The 15436-nt window shown below is 56.9% G+C and overlaps 1 protein-coding gene across 1 annotated transcript in view; it reads right to left on the bottom strand.

Annotated features, from left to right (window-relative positions):
• Positions 1 to 15436, bottom strand: part of TNS4 (tensin 4) — a 28468-nt gene that overhangs the window by 1615 nt on the left and 11417 nt on the right. Inside the window, exons 3-12 of the mRNA XM_047758163.1 lie at positions 11528 to 11951; positions 9794 to 10218; positions 7014 to 7100; positions 6551 to 6676; positions 5322 to 5414; positions 5134 to 5211; positions 3049 to 3120; positions 2009 to 2177; positions 1025 to 1093; positions 760 to 786 (exon numbers count right to left, since the gene is read on the bottom strand). Of these exons, the coding sequence (XP_047614119.1) occupies positions 760 to 786; positions 1025 to 1093; positions 2009 to 2177; positions 3049 to 3120; positions 5134 to 5211; positions 5322 to 5414; positions 6551 to 6676; positions 7014 to 7100; positions 9794 to 10218; positions 11528 to 11951 (1570 nt within the window). The remainder of the gene's footprint in view (positions 1 to 759; positions 787 to 1024; positions 1094 to 2008; positions 2178 to 3048; positions 3121 to 5133; positions 5212 to 5321; positions 5415 to 6550; positions 6677 to 7013; positions 7101 to 9793; positions 10219 to 11527; positions 11952 to 15436) is intronic.

The raw sequence follows: 15436 nt of genomic DNA, 5'->3' as shown, positions 1-15436 counted from the left end.
CCCAGGCAGGTACCAGGCTGGGAACAGGGAACTCAGTCTGCAGGAGAACCCAGCATTCCCCCAGCCCCCTCCCCAGCTGAGTGCTCCATCATCACGGAAGCTCCCCTGGGGGAGAAGGTGCCTCCCTCATCAGACTGGGAGATCCCTGAGGTTAAGATCAAAGTTTCCTGGAGTTCCCGTCATGGCACAGCGGAAATGAAGCCCACTAGGAACCATGAGGTTGCGGGTTCGATCCCTGGCCTCACTCAGTGGGCTGGGGATCCAGTGTTGCCATGAGCGGTGGTGTAGGTCGAAGATGCAGCTCGGATCTGGCATTGCTGCGGCTGTGGTGCAGGCCAGCATCTGTGGTTCCAATTAGACCCTTAGCCTGGGAACCTCCATATGCCTCAAGCAAAAAAAAAAAAAAAAAAAAAAGATCAAGGTTTCCCTTCTTTGGAAAGGGAGCCCCTGAGGATAGGACCCATGTATTCCCCATCAGAGTGGAGGCTTCCTGAGGGCAAAGATGTGTCTTGACTACTGGACCGAGGCAACCCTGCAGACTGAAGCCTGTGCCTCCTACGTAAGACTGAGAGCGTCCAGGCTCCTGTCTGCCCCATGAAACGGGAGGCTCTGGGAGGGCCGGGGCCTGTACCGTCCCCGGTCAAACCCATGGGCTCCTAAGGTCAGGGCGAAGGCTTCCCTCCTGCCCTAACTCCCTCCCCATGTTGGGTCTGGGCCTTGCTCTCACGGCAGCTGATGGAGTGGACGAGAAAGTCTTACCAGGAGGGCTTGCAGTACTTTTGCCACCTGTGGGAAAGGAGCACGGAAGTCATGAGAACCAATTCCCCGCTACATCCACCGGACTCTGGCTGAGCCTCGGGGATAAGGGCCAGCTGCTTCCCCACCCGCCCCGGGCCCCCCTCCCCTTGTTCTGTTGCCCTTGACCCTTGGAGGCTCAGAGGCTCTGTCTGGGATCCCAGTCCCAGAGTCAGTGGGCAGCTGGGCCCTGGATGGCCTTCTTAGTTTGGCTCAGCCTTGAACTTACTTCCGATGCTCGGGGTCCATGCCACAGAAGCGGAGGGTGGCGAGGGGATAGTGGCGCCGGAAAAATAGCCTGGGAGGAGGTGGGGGCGGGAGGAGAAAGGGAGCTGGTGAAAGCCTGTCCCAGAGTCCTGCCCTCCCTCCATCATCTCCAGCTCTCTGTCCGCCTGGAAGGCTCCCGGCTCCACCCCTGACAGCCTGCCTGCGGCCCAGGTTTGTACCTCTCTCCTTTCATCAAATGCATCTGCCTTGTGTCGCGCGCGTATGGAGATTTTCTACCACCCTGCCCCACCCCCACCCCCTACTAGGTCATTTAACTACTTGAGGAGAGGAATTAAGTCTGGTAGATTCTTTTATTTTTCTTTTTATGGTCGCACCCACGCACGGCATATGGAAGTTCCCAGGCTAGGGGCTGAATCGGAGCTGCAGTGCTGCCCTATGCCACAGTCACAGCAACGGGGGATCCGAGCCGCGACCAGAGCCACGTCTGCCATCTACACCACAGCTCACAGCAGCGCTGGATCCTTAACCCACTGAGTGAGGCCAAGGATCGAGCTGCATCCTCATGGACACCGGTTGGGTTCTTCACCCACTGAGTCACCGTGGGAACTCCCATCTGGTGGTCTCTTATTCCTCCAGCCCAGGACCAGGATCCTGCTGGATTGAATCCCTGAGCCCGGGAAGGAGCATCCCATTGATCAGCCGGAGCCTGGCCTACAGAAGATGTTCCATCAGCGGGTGCAGATTTAATCAGGGCCTGATGAATATTGGTTAATTCCAAATCCACCAGTCCTTGATGGAGGACTTGGGCAGGAGGTCCTTGGACCGAGGCCCGGAGAAGGCAGAGAATTGCCCGCAGTCACTCCAGCATGTCACTGACCCTGCTGGGTCCAGGAGCCTGAATTCCACCACCATCACAGATCCGCAGCCGTGCCCTCCCGCGTACCCCGCCCAGCCCTGCAGCCCCAGGGCGAGGAAAGTCCCTCACTTCCTCTGGACGTCGGTCAGGGTGATGCCCTGCTCGGTGACTTTGAAGTGGACCACGGTGGGTGTGGGGAGGACGTCTGTCTCCAAGGCGGTCGTGATGGCCTTCTGCACGGCCAGAGCTCCGCTCAGGGTCTCCACGCTCACCGAGCTCAGGTACAGGGCGTGGCAGCCTGGGGGTTGCAGACACTGCGCTGGGGCCCTGCCAGAGTCCACCGGGTGCTCTGGAGGTCACCCAGGCCCTGGTCCCTCCTCTGCCCAGAGCCAGGGGCAGGGGTGCCTTCCCTTTGTGGGGATCTAGCAGGGCTCCTCTTTGAGCCATCAGGCAGGTGGGCAGGGAATGTGTGGGTGACTGAAATTTGGGGCCAACCCCAGAGGACTTTGGGATCCTCTGACGTTTGCACAGCTCTGGGCCCTGGCCCTCCAGCAGGGGGCCAGGGACAGGATGCTGCCCTGTGCAAAGGGATCTCGGGGGTGGGGGGGGGGGAAACAAATCTTCCTTCTGTCCCGGGACTGGTGCTGCCTCCATCCCGGGGGCCCTGGCTCTTTGCTGAGAGTAGGGAGAGGAGGCAGGAATGGGCAAGGGGCCCACAGGGCTCCAGGCACAGAGTGGGAGCTGTCACTCCGACAGTGCTGACCTGTGCGGGGCTTCTGGGTGTCAAGCAAGCCAGCATCCCCCAGGACTGGGGCCTGACCCTCCACAGAGGATCCCACCCCCAGGGCAGGTCCCTCAGACCCCCAGAGACCCCCTGGGGCCACACCGGTCTGTGGGTGCCCGTTGTGTGCAGGATGGGGTGTGAGCCTCGGCGCGCCCCTCCTCCCCGCCCCTCTTCCCCCTGGCTCGCCGCCCGCAGCCTCTGGTCCCGGGTGTACAGGGAGGGGGAGGAATGTGACACCTTGTTAAAGATGAAGAAATCAAGCTGCAACGGGAAACACGTGTGGGCCTGCGCGTGCGTGCGTGTGTGCCCGGGGCTGGGAGGTGCCCTCGGTGGGGGCGGGGAGCACAGCCAAGCCTGGAGGGCCCCCCCCGACCCCGCCACTCACCCGCAGATTTCTTCAGGCAGGAAGCCCGGCCGTCCGCAGAGGGGTCTGAGGCTCCGTCTCCACCTCCCAATTCTGAGCCAAAGCAAAGAACAGGCCCCCAGGGGTGGGGTGCAGTCAGTGGAACACTCTGCTAGGAACTGGTCTCATTTAGCCCTTTGAACATCTCCCGCCTCTGCCCCTCCACCTTCAGGAAGTGACTCGGCTAAGAAACCAGGTGTGATTCCTGTAACTGGGCAAACGGAGCCGCTTTGGGGGCCCCCCCGGAGGCCCCCCGCCTGGCTGGCAAGCCTTTGGATTCCCCCTGCCCCTCCCCTGCCTCCAGCCCCAGGTCTGTGGCAGTGACCTTGTGCCCAGAGGCCCCTGACCTCATGCCCAGAGGCCCCTGACCTCCTGGTTTCCCTCGGGCCCCACTCCAAACCCAGGCCTTTTTTGTGCAGACAGCAGGGAGGCTCTAGCCATCCCCACAACAGGGGGCTCCCTGGCCTTGACTCCTGTCCCAGAACCCCCTTTGCTGCTCTCCTGCACACCCTGAGATGAGACACTCCGTCTAGGGGTGTGGCTGGGTTCTAAGCTGTGGACGGGGCTTCCTGATCTGGGTTGGAGGTCTGACTCTTCGCCCTTGGGCAAGTTACTTAACACCTTGAATCTTCCTTTTCTTTCTTTTTTCTTTTTCAGGCTGTGCCCATGGCATGCAGAAGTTCTGGGGCAGGGATTGAACTTGCGCCACAGCAGCGACCTGAGCCACAGCAGTGACAACACCAGATCCTTAACCTGCTGAGCCACCAGGGAACTCCTTCCTTTTCTTTTTTGTGAAACAGCAATGCCTGCTTCACAGGGTTGGCACGAGGTGTTTATGAGTGATGGGGCGCCCAGTAAATGTTGGACCAGGAAGTAAAAACTAAACCTTACCGCAGACTTTCTGTCATGGCTCAGCGGAAACGAACCTGACTAGTATCCATGAGGACGCAGGTTCGATCCCTGGCCCTGCTCAGTGGGTTAAGGATCCGGTGTTGCTGTAAGCTGTGGTATAGGTTGCAGACGTGGCTCGGATCTGGCATTGCTGTGGCTGTGGCGTAGGTGGGCAGCTACAGCTCTGATTTGACCCTTAGCCTGGGAACCTCCATATGCCGCAGGGGCAGCCCTAAAAAAGACAAAAAATAAAAATAATAAAAATAAAAATAAACCTCACCATTCTGGCAGCTTTATGCCTCTTCCAACCTCTCAAGAAAGGCTACTATTTATCACACATCTGCTCTGCGTCAGGCGTTGTGCCAAGAGCCTCGCCTGAGCGCTCTCATTTAATCCACACACAATCCTACATGGAGGTAGGATGATGGCTGTGCCTGTTTTATAGATGAGGAAAAATGGAGGCTCGGCGTTCCCATGGTGGCTCAGTGGGTTAAGGAACCTCCCATAGTTTCTGTGAGGATGCGGGTTCGATCCCTGGCCTCACTCGGTGGGTTAAGGATCTGGCATTGCTGCACACTGCGGTGTAGGTCACAGACATGGCTCGGATCCAGTGTTGCTGTGGCTGTGGCACAGGCCGCAGCTGCATCTCCAGTTTGACCCCTAACCTGGGAACTTCCATATGCTGCAGGTGCGGCTGTAAAAAGGAAAAAGAAAAAAAGAAAGAAAGAAATGGAGGCTTGGCGAAGTTGACCTGCTCCAATTCTCACGGCTAGGAAGTGGCGATGTTAATGGATCCCAGAGCATGAGCTTTTTTTTTTTTTTTTTTGTCTTTTTAAGGCTGCACCCGTGGCACATGGAGGTTCCCAGGCTAAAGGTCAAATTGGAGCTGTAGCCATTGGTCTACACCACAGCCACAGCAATGCCAAATCTGAGCCGCGTCTGTGACCTATACCACAGCTCACGGCAATGCCGGATCCTTAACCCACTGAGCAAGGCCAGGGATCGAACCTGTATCCTCACGGATGCTAGTCAGATTTGTTTCTGCTGAGCCACAAACAGGAACGCCCAGAGCATGAAATTTTAACTCTGACCCTCAAATAATCCCCAAGGAAAGGCGAGGCGTGACCACTGGGACCCTTTCTGCCGAGAACAAATACGTCTGGGGCCCCGGCCTACCTTTCTGTGGGATGACGAGTTTGCAGGGCAGGGCCAGGGCCATGATGGAGTGCTGGCACACGAAGGCAGAGAGGCTCCCTGCACGGAAACCAGAGCCTTGCGTCAGGACACCTGCCCCAGGCCACCCCTCAGCCCGGAGGGAAGGGTAGGGGGACCCCCAGGACCTGCCCCAGGCTGAGGAGACTCACCGAAGTAGGGCTCTTCGTCTGCTCCTTTGAGATGCACCCCTTTGGCAGAAGACTCAATGAGGAAGTGGCGAATGAGGTCGCTGCCGTCCTCGCCTGGATGGGGAACGCATGTGGATCGGAGTTAAAGGCCCAGCGTCAGCTGCTCATTTCCTGCCCAGCCTCCTCTGGGCCCACCCAGAGGTCACCTCATCCATCCCCCTGCCTCCGGGTGGGACTGCAGGGAGGAATCCCACCGAGTCCTCCTATGAAGGAGGTACCAGCACCTTGGCTCTAAGGCACCTCTGTCCAGTTCTTCTTCTTCTGGGAGACCTTTCTCTTGGTTCCAACAGCGGTCAGGGCTGCTTCCCGATGCTCTTTGGATCAAATCATAACTCTTTGACCTGGTTTCCTTCTCCCCCTCCCCACCCACTCCCAGGTGCTATTATTCTCCACCAGATGGTCCCTGCTGGCGCCAGGCTGGCCCTGGGACGGGGGACCACGCCCCCTGCCTCTTCTCCATCAGCGCACGGCTTCCTGCTTCCTCGGCAAGGCTTCCTCGATCACCGACACGGCCCAGAGGTCACTTTCTTGTTTAAACAGAGAGGTGTGGTGTAGAGAGTGTGGACTTGGAGTTTGTATCCTCTTGTTCTATCACCTGCTTGCTCTGGGGGTGTCATTAACTCCCTCTCAGAGCTACCTTCTCCCTTTGTTGTATGACAGCTATAGTCCTGGGGCCGTGAGGGGCTGTGACCCAGGTACCTTGAAATCTCGTGATCTCTTTCCCTCTCTTTCCCCAGGAGGTCTGCCCAGTGCCTGGGGCAAAGCGGAGGCTCCACCAGGTTGTTGTGTGTGCAGGACCACAGGGGCTAAGCTAGAACGCATGTTCTTCCTGCATTAGCTTCCTTCGTGATAAAGCCAGTCTGGACAGAGGTGGGCGCCCCCCGAAGAGAGGGGGGCTGAGACCTGCCTCCTCTTCCCACCATGAGTCAGGGCAGGGAACCTGGGGCCTCAGGGAGGCAGAGGCAGCTCAGGCTTGCTGTAAAAGGGGCTTCTCACGGAGCCTCAGGGCCTGGGGGGAGGCCGAGGCGGGGGCAGCTGGGAGGGCGCCGAGGTGGGCCCTCCTCCCAGGAATCTTTATGGGACTGGCCCAAGGTCGCCCTACAAGCTGGGGCCAGAACCGGGACTGGAACCCCCCCACCCACCCTGTTGCCTCCGAGAAGCCTTGGGCGAGGACAGAGACAGGCGCCTACCTGGTCGGTTCTGCGCAGGCACGGGGGCCTCCTGCACCTTGAGAGCAAGGCCGAAGGAGCCTCGGTATGAAGAGCTGTCCCTCACGATGAAAGCCCCTGGTTCCTCCTTCTTCAGCAGCTCAATGGCTGGAACGATCCTTGGGTCAGAGAGTATCACCACCCCATCCAGCCACCCTCCGGGCCTCAGCCCCCCTGGGTCTTCATGGAGCAGAGTCACTCTTTACAGAATCCCCTCTTGTTCCTGGGAAGTCCTTTCTCTTGTCTAATCTCTACCAGTCCTGCTGCAGCCATTATTCCTGCAGGTCATGGGGTCCACAGGACATCCCCCCTGCCCTGGACCTACCACTTGCTGTTCTCTCCCCTGCAGGGCCCCAGGGCCCCATCTGCCTGATGTGGGTGCCAGACGCAGGCCCGATTCCTGGGTCCCTCGTTCATTCCCTGAAACACAGTGCTGCCCTTTTACCTTGCTCTCTGGTGATGCTTGGCTTGAACCAGTACTTAGATGTGTCCATCACAAACTTCATGCTGGGCTGCATGTCCCTGGTGGGTCCTGGAGGCAGACAGGGGAGGGGGACCCCTGTTGGCTGGATAGAGGGGACCCGAGAGACCCTCCCCGTCCCCTGGCCAGCGGTCCCATTCAACCTACCCTCCGCTCCCCCGACTCCACGGTATTGTCAACTGCCTAAAGAGGAAAAATCCATGGGAAGAAGCCCAGAGCTTGGTGCATCTAGGATTTTACAGTCTCCCCTTGTATCCTTGGTAATGGATCACAAATAAATAGATGCAATCTTGGTTTAATGAGAAACAGTTTCTCAAAGTGAATATTGCACGGTAGAGACTGGAATGAGGAATAAATGGGGGATTCTGAGACGCACCGTTTGTTTGATTTCACTCTTCCTCCCCCCTTCAATAATCCCAGGAGTTCCTTGTGGGGGATGTACATTCAGTTTGCAAAAGAAAATGAAGGAAAGGGAGAAAGAAAGGAAAACAGCAGATCTGGGCAGAAGAGCCCAGGAGATGGGATTCTTTTCTCCTTTTTTTTTTTTTTTTGGCCGCCCTGAGCATAGGACGCTCCTGGGCCAGGGATCAGATCCGAGTCACAGCTGTGATCAGCACCGCAGCTGTGGCAATGCCGGATCCTTCACCCACTCTGCCTGGCTCCTGGGATCGAACCTGCGTCCCAGGGCTCCAGAGACACTGCCCATTGCACTCGAGCGGGAGCTCCAGGAGACAGGATTCTTGATTCTGAATTGGGACAACTGTCTGGCTCCTGAAGCCCAGAGGGGGACAAAGCCCAGAGTGAACAACAGCCACGACAAAGCCCCTGAGGGTCTTTATAGCTCTAATAGCCTCAGAAATGGACATGGATTTTGTATTGAGACTATTTTGCAGAATTTGAGAAGATCCCAGGGGATGAGGAGTGCTCATCTGGGGCATCCCCAGGATGGGGCGATCACCAGACCAGGTAAAGGTGCTCTTGGTGATGCTCAAAGGCCCGTTTCCTGGGTCCCTAAGGCAGCTGGGCAGTGCTTCTCAGTTTCTGGCCTCTTGAAAAGGTGTGCTGTGGCCAGTTGAGAGCAACTCCTAAAAAAATGTACTGAAATCTGCAAACGATTTGTCCCAGGGAAATGATCAGAGCAGCTTCAAAGGCGTCCTTGTCACCGCAGTGTCTTTGGCTTGCATTGGGCTCAGCCGGGGGTGGGGGGCTCTGCTCCTGGGAGAGAGGCCCCCTGGGGGTGCTAAGGCTCAGCCTCGGTGTTTACTGCTTTGGGTTCTGGCTGGCTTTGTTCTTTCTGGACGCCTGTAGTCACAGACGCCCGGGATGGAGGGTGTTTGCTCTTTTGCGGTTTTGAGCTGTCGGAACTGGAATGCTTTGTCTCCGTTGCCGGCCCTTCCCTTGTCTGTGTTCGTCATTCACCAACGTCAGAGCTACGCTGACTCTCCTTCTCCGCTTGGGTTAGTCATCCAGCCTGCTGCTTCCATGTCCCGAGGGTCTCCTGGCTCCGGCCTCTCTCCTCCACCCTCTCTCCCACCCTGGTTTGGGTCCCCGTTACAACTTGTCTGGACCATTTCGTGATGAAAACCAACCCAAGCAGAACCGAACACAAACTCTTCTCCGTGCCAGGCCAGGCCCTGCAATTCATCTGCCATGCGGCTGCCAGAGGACGGTTGAAAGTGCACCTCTGACCCCACTGCTCTTCTGTTTGAGAGTCTCTGATGGTCCCCTGTCGCCTAAAGGGTAGGATCCCCTCTTTAGCTTGGCGTTCAAGGCCTTTCGCAATCTGGCCCCCAACTACTCTCAAGGATCTTAGCCGGCACCCAAACTCCCAGTCATTTCGTGGACATGCCATGTGCCTCTGCACCTTCATGACTGCGGAACGGGCTGCTCCCTTTGCTGGAAATGCCCTTCCTTGCCTGCTTGTGCTGTGGGCGTTTGATCCATTTTCCAGACCCGGCTGGGATGTTCCCTTCCTCTGAGGAGCCTTCCCAATTCTCCAGATGCAAAGGCTCACTCCTTCCTCAGTGGCTCCCTAAGATTTAGACCATCTCTTGATCTCTGTGCAGATCCTACTCTATAGCAATGCTTTGGGTTTGGAGGTTTTTTGTTCTTGTTTTTGTTTTGCTTTTTTGAGGGTCGCACCTGCGGCATATGGAAGTTCCCAGCCTAGGGGCTGAATCGAGCTGCAGCTGCCGGCCTACGCCACAGCCACAGCAACGTGGGATCCGAGCCACGTCTGTGACCTACACCACAGCTCGTGGAAACACCGGATCCCTAACCCACTGAGCGAGGCCAGGGATCATCGAACCTGCATGTTCATGGATACTAGTCAGATTCGTTTCCACTGGGCCATTAGGGAACTCTCTTGGGTTTTTTTTTTTTTAAAGGGCCACACCTGCTGCATATGGAAGTTCCCAAGCCAAGGACTGGACCTGAGCCACAGCTGCGGCAATGCCCGATCCTTTAACTCACTGCGTGTGGCTGGGAATCAAACCTGCCCCTCTATAGGGACCCAAGCTGCTGCCGTTGGGTTCTTAACCCACTGCACCACAGTGGGAACTCTGTGATGCTTTGGTTTTTGTCTCTCTTTCTAGACTGTGTCCTTACTACCTGGCATAGTGCTTGGCACACAGTAGGTAGTTCATCAATGTGTTGACTTGCTGTTGCAGAAACTCACTGGTGCTGTCTGTTTCCCATCAGCCAAACCTTACAACACATGAAGTATTGACTGGTTTACAACTTACCCTCTGGGGATGTGGTGAGAGGGGCATCTGGCAGGGTCTGGCTGTGGCTCCTGGTGGCTGGACAGGGGTTGCTGGAAGAAGCAACCTCAGGTCGGACAAAGTCCTGGTGTCCTCGGGTCCTCTGGCATGGGGGAGATCCTGGTTCTGGCTGGCCGTTGATCAGCACGATGGGTATGTCCACCATGGAGTTGACGATGGAGGGGGGGCAGCTGCTGGCATGTTCCTTGGCCAGTGATGGGGCGTGGGGTGCTCTGGGCTGGCCCATGCTTGGGGTGGGGTTGCTGGGGACCTGGAGGTCACTGGATCTCGTATGCGAGGACACTGGGCCAAAGCTGTGGAGGCTGGAAGAAGAGCTGGCTGGGCTTTCCAAGGATCTAGAAGATGACTGGTGGCTGGAGAGGCTGGAGTGGAGGAGGGACTGGCTGCTGCAGGGAGAGAGCCGCAGACAGGAAGAGTGTCAGAGGGAGGGGGCGAATACTCAGAGGCCAGAGCTAGGCTCTAGAATTTAGTGATCTAGGTGCCCGTGGCTTTGGTCCGAGAACTGCAGGTTCCACCCCACCCCCCATCCTCCCATAGTGCTGAGCAAAAGGCATGCCCACCTGAGCCCCAAGAGATGCTGAGAGATACCGGATATACCTGCACTGTAGGGTCTGTGGTCAATTAAAGCAGCCAATAGGCTGGCCCCCCTGCAGGTCATGTGGGCTGAGGCTGGACTCTATTCCCTCTGCCGTCCCAGCCAGGCAGGTCCGACTGAGTTGTCACACCAGTCCCCACCCCCCCCACCCCCATTCCTCCCAAGAGTCCAGCATACAGGCAGGACCTGGGCTGGACCATGTCCACGGCTGATGCAGAGGGAATACCCCAGCTGGAGGAAGAGAAAGAGGCCAGCTCTGCATCCAGCCAGACCTCTCCCTGAGCTCAGAGGCTCATGCCAGCAGGCATGGCTGTGGAATCTGAGTCTCCTTGCCAGAGGCTGCCTTGGCACAGTGGCTTTGGAGTTGGTGTGGGGGACAGAGGTCCTGGGGTTTGCTCTTCCTGGGCAGGATGAGTGTGTGTGCAGCCCGGCTCTGTGGCCTGCAGAGAACTGGACCGAGGTGATTGAAAATAATGCCCAGGCAGGATGGCCTCCCTTCTGCTAGGTCTGGCCAGCAACAAAGACCAAGGAGGCTTCTCTTTCCTACGTAATTCATCCCAGACCCCCGATTCTATTTACAGCCCTGCGTTTTGAGGTTTAAAAAAAAAAAGAAAAAACACCCTTCCTTGGAGTTCCTGTGTGGCTCAGTGGGCTAAGGATCTGGCATTGACACTGCTGTAGCCTGGGTGGCTGCAGTGGTGTGGGTTCCATCCCTGGCCTGGGAAATTCTGCATGCTGTAGGCTCAGGCAAAAGAACAAAGCAAAACAAAATAAAACAAGCAAAAAACCCAGTCCTTCCTTGCGATGGGCTGTGAGGGCGAGAAAGGACATAGGTGAGCCTCATGGAGGCAGTGGTTCTTTTCCTAAGAGGCAGGTACAGGTCAAGGTTTTTGTATATTGAATCATATTCTAAATGACTGAGGAAAGCTTGAGATCCAAATGGCTGCCATGGCATAAAAGAGAACATTTGCTTTTATTTTTGGCACATGCCAGATTTTGCTCAGAAACAGCAGGGTGCCTTTCTTTGATTCAGGATGTGTGTGTGTGTGTGTGTGTGTGTGGTAGAGGCAATGTCAGAAGCTGTGGCGGGAGTGACCTACCTTCCAAACACGCAGCTGACATCCGACGCCGGGCTGGATGACAGCACAGAGACTCTGCCGCCCAGCTGTGGGGCCGGGCCCCCAACCCCCTTCTCCAGGCCTGGGGAAGCCACCAGTGGGGAGCCCGAGCCAGGGGGGCCTGAGGCCTTGTGCCGCATAGAAGGGATGGAGATGCTGGGAGACGAGGGAGGAAGAGAGGAGGGCGCCCCGGCGGGGGGAGAGGGGCGCTGGTGGCCCCTACCCTGGCTCCCGGAGAAGATAAGGCTCTCGCTGCTGCTTCGGGTCTCCCAGGGGATGTCCCGGGAAAGGAGGAGGCCGCCACTGCGGGGGGAGCCGAAGGGCGGGGTGACAGACGGGCTGGAGCAGCTCTGGGGGCCATCGTGGCACCTTGATCTGGCGGAGGTCACCTCGATGTACTTTATATCTTTGGGGAGAGAAGCATAATAGAAAACCAGGTGAAACCCGGAAGCCTGGGCTCACAGGACAGGAAGGCTGGCGGGGTCCTCAAGGCCGTCTGGTCCCCCCTTCCAAGTGCAGGTGAGGAAACGCAGGCTCAGAGAGGGGAAGCTTGTTGGAATCGGGAGGAGCATCCAGCTCCACCTTCAGGGCCCAGTTCCAAAGTCACCCTCCTGGGGACATCTTCCCTTGGGTGGGGAGATGCCGTGGAATGAACACAGGCCTCGGGATCAGACTGACCAGGGCTTCAGATCTGGCTCTGCCACTTTCTCTCTCAGAGAGCCTGGCCAAATGACTTCACCACCTAGAGCCTCAGTTTCCAGACCTGCAGAATGGGGTGACTCTACCCAACCTCTTGGCGTTACAGTAAGGATGGACTGAGACGAGCATAGGTGGCACCCCACTGTGCCTGGCCTTGCGTAAGCCCTTTACAACTGAGAGATCCTGGAGTTCCCATGTGGCTCAGGGGGAATGAACTCGACTAGTATCCAGGATGATGTGAGTTTGACCTCTGGCCTCGCTTGGCAGTGGGTTAAGGATCTGGTGTTGCTGTGAGCTGTGGTGTAGGCTGCAGACTCAGCTCGGATCCTGCATTGCTGTGGCTGTGGCATAGGCCAGCCGCTGCAGCTCCGATGTGACCCCTAGCCTGGGACCCTCCATATGCCGTGAGTTTGGCCCTAAAAAGACAACCACCCAACCAATCGAACAAAAGCAAAAACTGAGAGATCCTCTCCTTCCTGTTTGCTCCACTCTCCAGGCTGCAGCGACCATTTACTGCAGTGGCACAGCCGTATCTTTGGATGCCTCTGTTACTCAGGCGTGGGAAGGCTCTTTTTATGTACCTGCAATGGAGGCAGGGCTTCGCAAGCCTGGGTGCACGCTAGAATCATCCGAGGTTTTAAACGTCCCTAACATCCAGGCTCCACACGTGTCAACGAGACCAGAAGCCCCCAGGGCAGGCCCAGGGTTGGGGGCGTTAGTTTAGCTCCCCAGGTGATTCCCAAGTGCATTGGGCCGCACCACTGTGGTCCCCGGTCCAGCAGCGCCACGTCACCAGGAGCTGGGCTCTTGCGCAGAATCTCTGGCTCCGCCCCAGGCCTGCTGAGAATCAGAATCTGCATTTTAGCGCGATTCTCCGGGGGACTTGGGGGCACTTGGGAGGCTGAGGAGTGCGGTTTAGAGTTGACTTTGGATGGAGAACTCCCTGAGGGCCTTCCCGGGGCTGTGCTCTTAGCCGGCGCACAGTGATGGTTACTGGGCTGCTGGCTCACTCTGCTGCTCTTTCCATTCCCGCAGTGGGGGCTCCTAGGACTCTTGTTCTGAGGCGTCATTCCTCCCTGGATGGGCACCCTGGGGTTCTCCCAGTGGGAGGAGGGGCACCTCACCTCCTGACTTGGGGGAGGGGGGTGTCCTCGGTGCTGTTCTAGCAAAAGAGGGGACAGATGGGGGTTATCGCGGAGCTCCCTTCTGGAGCTGTAAGTCCTGCCTCTGGCTTCCCAGCATGGAAACTGGGGTAGAGTTGGCGGGAAACTGCACCCTCAGCTCCTGCCTGCCAGCCTCCCACCGCCTTGGGCTCTGGCACCAGCCCCAGCCCCCCACCCAGCATGACTGTGGAGTCCCTGCTTGCCCTAGCCCGCCCTCGGGTAGGACCTTTTGGCCCCACTCAGGGTTCCTGCCTCTGTCTGAGCCTGCTTGGGCCGGGTGGGGGTGGAGGATTGCATCAGATGAGGGGGGCTGGTGGACTGACCCGAGGATGCTGTTCCCGGGAAAGGAGGAACAGGCCTGGCTTTGTCGACAAACCTGGGTGTGAGTCTTGGCTTTGCCACTTTCCCGCCAAGAAGCATCAGGTAACTTTCCAAACCGCCTGAGTTTCCTCACCTGCAAAGTGGGGGTCTAAAACCAATCCCCCAAGATTGCGATGAGGGTGAAACACGCCAATGAATGGAGCCTGGAGCCTGGTCCGTGGTGGGGTACAAGGAGCATCTCCTGCCTGCCTACCTTTGGGGAGCAGTGTTGGCTGGATGGCTAATATGCTCTGCTGAGGGCCAGGGGAGGAGGTTTCACACAATTTTTCTGGGCTCTGAGAGAGAAGACGTCCTGGAATGGGGTGGATTCATCTGCAAGGCTGGGAAGCACAACTCTTTTTTTTTTTTTTTTGAGGAGGGGCCGCACCTGCAGCATATGGAGGTTCCCAGGCTAGGGGTCGAATCGGAGCTGTAGCCACCAGCTTCCGCCAGAGCCACAGCAACGCCAGATCCAAGCCACGTCTGTGACCCACACCACAGCTCACGGCAACGCTGGATCCTTAACCCACTGAGCAAGGCCAGGGATCGATCCCGCAACCTCATGGCTCCTAGTCGGATTCGTTAACCACTGAGCCATGACGGGAACTCCAACTTTTTTTTTAATAGGACTTTATAGCGTTTAAACCCGCGATCCTCTCAAGCCTCACAAGAGCCCTTATGCCCAAGGCCAGCAGGCATTGCTTTTATCGAGGAGGGAACTGAGGCATGCAGAAATGTGGGGTGGAGCTAACATTTATTGCACAATTTTTTTTGGCCGTGCCTGAGGCACGTGGAAGTTCCTGGGCCAGGGATCGAACCTGCACCACAGCAGTGACCTGAGCTGCTTCAGTGACAATGCTAGATCCTTAGCCTGCTGTGCCTTAAGAGGACTCATATTGCACAATTTTCTTTTTTTTCTTGTTAGGGTCACACCCGCAGCATATGGAAGTTCCCAGGCTAGGGGTCTAATTAGAGCTGTAGCCGTTGGCCTACCCCACAACTACAGCAATGCCAGATCTGAACTGTGTCTGCAACCTACACCACAGCTCATGGCAACACCGGATCCTTAGCCCACTGGGCAAGGCCAGGGATTGAACCTGCGTCCTCATGGATACTAGCTGGGTACTTAACCCATTGAGCCATAATGGGAACTCCTATTGCACAATTTTTAATAAAGGATGGTATTTACTGAGGGCTGTGTGCCAGCTCTGCTACAGATAAGTTGCCTGTATTAGCTTGTTTAACCCTTATGACAACTTGACTGAAGTAGGAAACTTTTTTTTTTTTTTTTTTTTTTTTTGCTTTTTAGGGCGTACCCGCAGCATGTGGAAGTTCCAGGCTAGGGGTCGAATCGGAGCTACAGTTGCCGGCCTACACCACAGCCACAGCAACGTGGGATCCAAGCCAGGTCTGCAGCCTACACCACTGCTTACAGTAATGCTGGATCTTTAACCCACTGAGAGAGGCAAGGGATTGAACCTGAAGCCTCATGGATACTTGTCGGGTTTGTTTTTGCTGTGCCACAACGGGAACTCCCAGGAACATTCTAAGGCCGCATAGCATAACGGATGAGAAGCTAAAGCTCAGAGAGGTTAAGGAGAGGCACCACTGCTCCTGCGCTCTGCGGAGGGTGGGGCGTGGGGTGGGCGGCCTCTTCCGTGAGGAGGGG

The sequence above is a fragment of the Phacochoerus africanus genome, chromosome 14, assembly GCF_016906955.1.
Source record: "Phacochoerus africanus isolate WHEZ1 chromosome 14, ROS_Pafr_v1, whole genome shotgun sequence".
NCBI lineage: Eukaryota > Metazoa > Chordata > Mammalia > Artiodactyla > Suidae > Phacochoerus > Phacochoerus africanus.
Note: the sequence above shows the minus strand (reverse complement) of the source record. Positions and strands in the feature narration are given on the sequence as shown.